Source organism: Aptenodytes forsteri, unplaced genomic scaffold (genome assembly GCF_000699145.1).
Source record: "Aptenodytes forsteri isolate BGI_AS27 unplaced genomic scaffold, ASM69914v1 Scaffold93, whole genome shotgun sequence".
Taxonomy (NCBI): domain Eukaryota; kingdom Metazoa; phylum Chordata; class Aves; order Sphenisciformes; family Spheniscidae; genus Aptenodytes; species Aptenodytes forsteri.
The window spans coordinates 750,924-759,141 of NW_008794665.1; the positions used below are offsets into that span (position 1 = coordinate 750,924).

At 38.8% G+C, this 8,218-nt stretch overlaps 1 protein-coding gene across 3 annotated transcripts in view; it reads left to right on the top strand.

Annotated features, from left to right (window-relative positions):
• Positions 1-6,213: 6,213 nt before the first annotated feature.
• Positions 6,214-8,218, top strand: part of CCSER1 (coiled-coil serine rich protein 1) — a 687,005-nt gene continuing 685,000 nt past the window's right edge. For all 3 annotated transcript variants that reach the window (XM_009273535.1, XM_009273534.1, XM_019470564.1), the window contains exon 1: positions 6,214-7,528. In XM_009273535.1, coding sequence (XP_009271810.1) covers positions 6,214-7,528 — 1,315 coding nt within the window. The remainder of the gene's footprint in view (positions 7,529-8,218) is intronic.

The window sequence follows — 8,218 nt, forward strand, 5'->3', positions numbered from 1 at the left end:
AGCGGCTGTGTGGTGCTCAGTTGCCGACTGAGGTTAAACCACGACACCAGTCAAAATGGGAGATGGGGTTTTGATGTGTGTGTGGCTTCAAAGTTATTTACTGCAAATTTATCTGCCTGCTTCCTCTCTTATTTCCTGAAAGCACAGGAGCATTTGAAAATAAAGATAGGCCTGGGCTGCAGGACACAGGAAACTGAAAGAAATCTCATGTCTTGCCTTAGGATACCTCAGTGCTTGGATTCTGTGTTCTTTTTTTCCAGATATATAAAAGCTCTTTCCAGATATATAACAGCTATTTTGCCCAATCAGTTTTCAGTACAGAGGGAAAAAGTGTGTGGAGTTGTATGTGTGTGTATGTGTAGACACACATAATTTCTTAAAGGTCTAGCTCCCTATGTTGGGTATTCTTCTTTTGTTTATAAAGACTGTTGAGAAAAACTGAACTCCAAGCAAGTGCGGATGTGGTAGTAGCTTATAAAATTTTGCACCAAGAATACGGTTGTGGCTGCTGTTCCACAAAATATATTAGAGTTCTGTACCACACCGCAAGGGTTACATGCACAAGGAAAGAAAAGGGAAGTGTGTTATTCACAAAAGCAAATGGACCTGTTATGTATCAGAAGGAATTTCACGTGTTTCATTTGCAAAAACAAATTGCCTCAGTGTCAACAATCCTACCTTTCTTAGCTTATGCCTTCTATTGTACAGGCATTTGGCTTTGCTAATATTTTCAGTAAGGCCCTATCAATCCAGTTACATTATCCTTGATAACAACTAAAGCCCTAAGTATTTATGTGCAGGTTTTTCTTTGTTTGCTTTTGTTTTAAATGTAAAACAATATTTTAATGGCTTTTTTAGGCTTTTATGTTCTCCTTGTGTACAGGATTACTCACACATAGTGACCTCTGGGAGCTACGCAGAGAAAAGTCACAAACGTACTAGAGAGACAAATAATATTGGAATAAAATTGGAACAATATTGAAGGTGGTAATGCTTAAATGCTGAGGACACTATACTGCTGGAATCCGAATGATGAAAATTTAATGATTTGGGTGGGAGCCACGGGCTACGATGTCACCTGTTGGGCTAAAGGACTGCTCCTTACGAGTGCATCAGCTGCATTAGGACTTCTGTTGACTCACCAACAATTAAAAATATTTATTTTCATGTGTGTTTGTGGGTATTTGTAGTATCCTGGGGTAAATTTAATTTCTGTGTAAGTCTGGAGCCAGCTAGTCTGTAGAGACTATGTCTATCACGTGGTCCTTGCCTCCTGCTGTATGGTAGTGCTCATGTGAGGGATGGAGTATGTTCGCAGTTTAAGATTCACGTGTTAGTGCTGTATGTTTTGCTTTATTATATGATTCCTGATTCAAAGCATTAAAGGAAAGGTATCATCTTCCTTAAACTATGAGTGCAGCCTAAAAATCATACTGCTGTGGAGGAGAGAGGTAGGGAGCAGACGAGTATTGATGTTCTGCTCTGATTTAAGGTTGGGACCTTTCAGCTATGTGTCATGTCATCTCCCAATTTAAACTTAGCTAATTTGGTTTTGTTCTTTGTGTGGAATATATCGTTTGATATTTCTAGGAAGTGCAACTTTAAGGAGAACATCTTTAGGAAAGCTTTGTTTAAAAAGTGTTGAGAGGTAGTAGCATGCTGGTTATTTATAAAGGGAGTGCTTGTAGTGGCTTATGCTTTACAGTTCTCTGTTGAATAATAATATATTAGCTTTTGGTATGTACATGTAATTATGATAATGGTAAAATTCACAAACAATTTCAAGTTCTAAATTTTGCCTCAAAGGCAATGAGAAATGTAAAAGGCACTGACTGTTGCTTTTTCATACTTGCAGTCAATGAAAAAGTAGATCCACGGCTCCATCTACTGGACTTCAACACCACCAGCAAGAGCTGCTCTTTTTCGAATGCACTGCACTCCGGCACACTTGTGTGAGTAACCGCCGGGCAGAAGCTTGAAATAAAAAATACTGGGTTTTATTTTTCAGCTGGTGGATTGGTGGAGTAGGTTTCTCTGGAGACATTGGTGTAATATTTTGACAATTTTACCTGTTTTAACACTTGTGGGTTTTTTTCTGCCGTTACATTCACTGTTTGAAAGTTGAGCAATTAGTTTGTTTTGACAAGATACAGTAAATATAAAATACAGAGCTTGTTGTATAATTCTTACCCTGTACTTTTATGTATTTTATACTCATACAACTGCTGTAGGCAAGATAAAGGCCTACTATTGTATAGTTGGATGATTCCTCCAAAGATCTCTTGTGTGGAAAGAATCAGCCCCAAGTATAAAAAACTTGGCCTCTTTGTTTTCTCTGGCAATTAAATACATGGCTTTAAGATATTGTTGAGATTAATTTGCATTTTGCAACATCTTGGTGCAGGCCAGTGTGAAAGGAACCTATTTCCATTTGATTAACTTTTAAAATTGCTGATGAGAGGGAAAATGTTTTGTTCGCACTTTGCCTGTTTCTCATTTGCGTTGGTTTCAGCACAGGAGCTCAGAAAATGTGAGCTGTAGCCAAGCTCTTGAGGAAGAGCAGATCCTGAAATAATCCACCATTACTCTGGCTGCAATTAAATGTTTTCCAGATAGAATACTTATTTTCCTGCAGTATATCAAACTTTGTCTTGTGTAATCCGAGATGCAAAAATGTGCATCAAAAATCCATTCTATAAAAAGCAAAATTTGAATGTCTATTGCAGCAGTGAGTAAACACTTCAGTTTCAGCAATAACTGGCTTTTAGAATTAAAAAGCATTACAAAGTAATGGTTTGTGTATTTGACCAAGTTTCAGACCTCCGTACAGAATACTGTGTAGACTGTTTTTTGACTGTTCACATTATGTGATAATGATGCAAAATATATGTTGTCCTAAACAAGGAGTCTGATCTAACTGAAAGCCTTCCTAGACTGTCACTTTTCCTTGATCCTTCTTGTTTACTTGACTTCTTGTTAGTATTCTAAAAACCCATAATTTATTTGAAGATCCATGGAGCTTTGTATTAGGCCCTAGATTGACTGTGTAGGATCAGAATTGTTGTCCAGCTTAAATTTGAGAGCGCCATCTGGAATGGCATAATACCATTGCAAAGGTGTCTTTCTCTGCTGTTTTCTTTTTCCTCTGTTGCAGCTTTTAAGAATGATGCCAGTAGGAATGGGGATGTTAGATACAGAAAATTAGTGATTTTGTAGAGAATGTGTGGCTGGAGTCAATTTCAGTCTGTAAGGGTTACTGCTATAAAGTGGTAAGCACAAGTAATTATGTTAAATGTGGAGACTGAAAGGAAGCATCTCCTATTTCGCTCATAATAGGATGTATATGGCAGTTTATAACTCCTCTGCAATAAGTGAAAAAATTAATGAAAGATCTTATTTCATTAATATCTGAGGGTATTAATATCTTGAAATACATATTATAAATGGTATATGCAAATAATATTCAAAATATTAATAAAATATTCACAAGTCAAAGTATTCAAACTGTATATGCGCATAAGCATTCATATATGCATATATGCATGTATGTGTATGTTTTAAGAAATGTCCAGTGATAGCTATTGTAGACCTAAAAAGAACAGTATATTATAATTAGTTCATATTTTATGTGTGAGGACTTCTGCTGCTTAGACAATAAAAGAACTGTTGACAGTTTATTTGTGCTCTTCCTTCAAGAGGCAAGGAAGGAAGAATGACTGAATAAATGCCATTTTGTTATCTGCAGTTAGAGACAATGTATTCTATTAAAAATTACCACCTGGAAAGCTAAGGCTGTGTATATTCACAGGTCAGTTATTAGGAATAATCTCTATTATTATTTAGACACAGCCTTTGTATTTCCAGCGAAAGTTACAATATGTGCTTTTTGCTCAGTTTTCTGCTTCCTTCTGCTCTCAACTCAGAGAATTTCATAATAATAAACCAGGATGGTTTGTTCTTCAGTGAACTGACAATTTAGGTGTGGGCAGGAGAGAGAACAATGGGAGCAAATGTTCTGTCTGAGCATAAAACGCCTATAGCGATTTAATGTATTTTAAAAATATTTTGCTCATCTACTGCAGTTGTAAAACTGTATTCTAAAGTCTTTTTTCAGCAGTTATGATGTCTCCTTAAAATACAAGGAAGAACCCTCACAATCTCTAAAAATCTTGTTGTGTATGTGTGCATATCCATACATATCAGCATGCCTGCAAGTACACGTTCACAAAAGCAAAAAAAACCCCAACACAATAGGTCTGGAAGTGGTCAAAGAACTGAGAGAGGTTTGTAATGGGAGGGTGGAGAGGGTTGCATGCGGCTTTCCAAAGCCCATTTTCGGTAGGCTGAATTGTGGACAGGTGAACAAGCTGGTACAGCATAAGCCCCTATGTGAGTTCACAGGACCTCAGCTTCTCTGTGCCGTTGCCTCTGCTTTTGCTCTTACAGCGGTGTAAATGCAAATTACCTTACGTGTCAGTGAAATGGAACAACTGGCCGTGCATCAGTTCTTTTGGTGGATGTAAAGTTATTCCGATAACCTGTGTGTGTGTGCCTGTACCATCAGTTCTGTCCCAATCAAACTGAATTCAAATTTGGGTTTCAATTGCAGGACCTGGGTATCGTCTAAGTTGGGTTTTAGCTTGTCATCAGAGATCACCAAGGACTTCTAGGAATTAGTGACTATTCCCAAGCTGTTTCTCTCATCTTAAACTATAAAATTGCTTATTGATTCCTGGTGCTTGTGAATATTGTGGCTGCTTGGTAGTGCATGTTCAGACTGGAGCTGTACTAGCTTTTTTTTTTAAAAAAAAAAGTTAACGCAGAAAGTACAGTCCAATGTCTAGTCAGAAACGGTCTCTGAACTTACTTGTTACCCTTTCTTTCACAGTAATATAACATATATGTAGTTTTATTACTCCTTAAATATTCTGTTCCCATTTTTATTTTTATGTGTGTGTATATAGACACACTGTATAAATATATATATTTTTCATAGATATTTGTTATAGCTGCATAATGCATATTAAATCGCTCATTAGATGAATGAATTTGTTTTTGCACTTGACATAAAAACATTGTTTAGATAAATGACCTGATTTTTATTCCTACGTGCTGAACACTTGCAGCTCACGAAGTTGTACTCAGGCATTATACCTACAGCCTCTCTAGTTCTTGTGGTTATATATCACATTTTTTTTTGCTCCTTCCGTGGTCCTGTCTCTTACAGCAGTAGTTCATTATAATGAGAACAAAAAGGAGAGAGAACTGGTATATATTTCATAAAGATTAATTTTCTTCTAGTACATCTGCTGTGCTGATCGAAATAAGTTTTTATTGCTTAAATATTTATAAAAAATGCCAAGTGTCTGTGTATGAAACACTTTTCGCTAAATTCAAAAAACTGCAAAAATAGCTAATTATAAGCAAGTAGGCTACAAGAGGATTTCACAGAAGTGTTCAAAGCAAACATTAAAGTTCAAATCTAGAAACATGATCCCATATTTTGACAGTAAATTCCTAGAACTTATAGTTACTTAGGAGGAATTTTTGGTGGTGCATATTTTATCTTGACTGCAATGCTGTAAGATGATACATACAGCCTTTAGCAGGAGCACATAAAGGAATTAAAAATCCAACTGGAAGGTCAGTGAAGACTGGAAAATTTAAATCCTCTTCTTTCTTGCAAAAATCTGAGTATTTAGGAACGCAAAATAATGTTTTGTTCTACTTAGATCATGAAAAATCAAGTCTCTTCTAAGAGAGCTTACAGTTTATAAGAAGACTTGTCCCAAGAACTTAGAAAAACAAGGACATTTGGGTGATATATTTGTATATCTTTTGGCATGTAGATTTTATACTGTTACCCAGTGTGATCTGCATCGCATAATATATCATATATAATACTGTATCTCATGTATAGGACGTTTTGAGCCACATCTTTGCTGAGCTGCTGGGTTTTCAGCGCTGCCTATTGAACATCACTTTGAAATTCTAAAAATCTTCAGTAATGCATATGCAGCAACTTGCAGCTGTACATAAAATTGACGTTGGCATCTCATGTATTTAGGCTGACTTAAAGCCTGTTCAAGTGGACTTTGAGGCTGAATCATTTATCTTTTTTTTTTTTTTTTTTCCTCCCCCCCCCCCCCCCCCGATTAATTTTTTACGTATTAGTTTATTGGCTGTGAAGAGCCACAGACACTTCGTGCCCTGATGGGGGACTCAGGATCCAGACGATCTACTCTAGTATCTCGGTTGCCAATATTCAGGAGAAGTATTAGCCGGAGACACGACTCCCTTCCTTCCTCACCTTCTTCTGCTAATGCCATTGGTGTCCACACCTCCTCCCCATCCAGCACTAACTCCAGCTCAGGGAGTACAGGCAAGCGCCGGAGTATTTTCCGCACTCCTTCCATTAGCTTCCATAACAAGAAAGGGAGCGAGCAGAAGCCTGACTCGGCTAGTCAAACCGTTAACATCTCAAATGGTGCCCAGTCCTCTCTCAGCACTTTTCAAAAACTGAGCTTAGAGGAACACATTAAAAGCAGAGGAAGGCATTCGGTTGGCTTTGGCAGCTCACGTAGCAAGAAGATAACAAGGTCTTTGACAGACGATTTTGAAAAGGGAAAGGAGCCCTCAGCTAATAAGAATGTCTTTATAAATTGCATAAGCTCTGGGAAGAATGAGGGTGATGATTCAGGCTTTGCAGAGGAGCAGAGCCGATACTCTGTCAAACAATCCACGCGAAAACTTCTCCCTAAATCTTTTTCATCGCACTACAAGTTTTCCAAACCAGTTCCGGAGAGTCAGTCAGTTTCCTCTGTGCCACAGTCCAGGTGCTTGCTGGAGGTTAAATCGTACGTGGAAAGCGAACCTGTGATTGCCAAGTCCTCTCCTCCATGTTCGGCCGAGACGACAGAGTGCATGGGAAGCTCCTTGCAGTCCCCACTGCTCTCAGCTGACCTCACGGCTGCCCAGACCCCCTCTGACTTTGTCGCTCTGACAGAGGATTCTGTTTCGGAGGTTGATGCTCTGCCCAGCAGCGGGACTGGGGTGCTGCTCTCAGAGGATTTTGGCCACAATGTCTCTACCTCTCAGGTCTTCTTTAATCCTGCTGCTGCTTCTGCGAGAGAAACGGATATTGTGGAAAGTACTGGCCATTCTGCTGGTGTATCTCCTGTGAGTCGCGCGAGCTCATGTAGTGTTGAATCTAATAACTTATTCAAAACCTCAGCTGCTAATCAAACAAAAATATTGTTGCAAGCCAATGAACTACATATTAACGATGCTAGGCACATAGGAGAAATTAATTCAGCAAATGCACATTTAGAAACCTTTGCGTTACAGCATAGAGAAGAACCAGTGATACTCTCTCCAAAGGCACAGGAGTTGAGTGGGGACAGAGATGAAAGCACGCCATCCAAGCACATGAGAGAGAGAATTCCTGTAATGGAGTCTAAGATTGTTCCATGTTCTGAACCTCAGTCCTTTAAAACACAACAGGGTTATGAAACAAACTGTTCTAAAGGTATGTCTTGTGGTCTTTTCATTGTTGGGTTTGGTGGGGTTGTTTTGGCCTCAGTTCTTTTATAAAAATTGTTTGGTCATAAAGTGTTTTTGTAGAGTTGCCAGTGCTAGCTAGGAAGTTCAGAAGTTATGAATTGTGCCCTCCTCCCAAAATTGTAGGAATTAAATAAAAAGTCTATGATTTTTTGAGTTCACGTTTTAAGTTTGCTGACACCCATCAGTACTGTTCGTAGCTATGCTTTCCTGTGGTAGAAAATGAATTGAGAAAGAGAGTATCAGTTCTCGCCTCTTGTTGAAGGTTGAAGCTGGGATCTTTGAGGCCTGCCTATTTTGGACTTGAGCCAAAGAGTTGCATTGTTTGAGATGGAAACATTGCCAGAGAAAATAAACCTTCTTTTAGTCTGGTTAAGAAAAACAACACAGTTTATCGTATCTTGATCTGGGCTTCGAAATTCCCTGACTCTTGCTTGCTCTATTCAACTGATGTTATAGAGTAGCGGGGAGTGGATGTTTCTGTGGCAGAGTATGACAGATGCTATTTCTGCTTCCATCTGAAATAATCATAGAATAGTTTGGGTTGGAAGCGCCCACCCCCCTGCCATGGGCAGGGACACCTTCAACTAGATCAGGTTGCTCAGAGCCCCCTGACCTGGAATGTTTCCAGGGATGGGGCATCCACCACCTACCACCT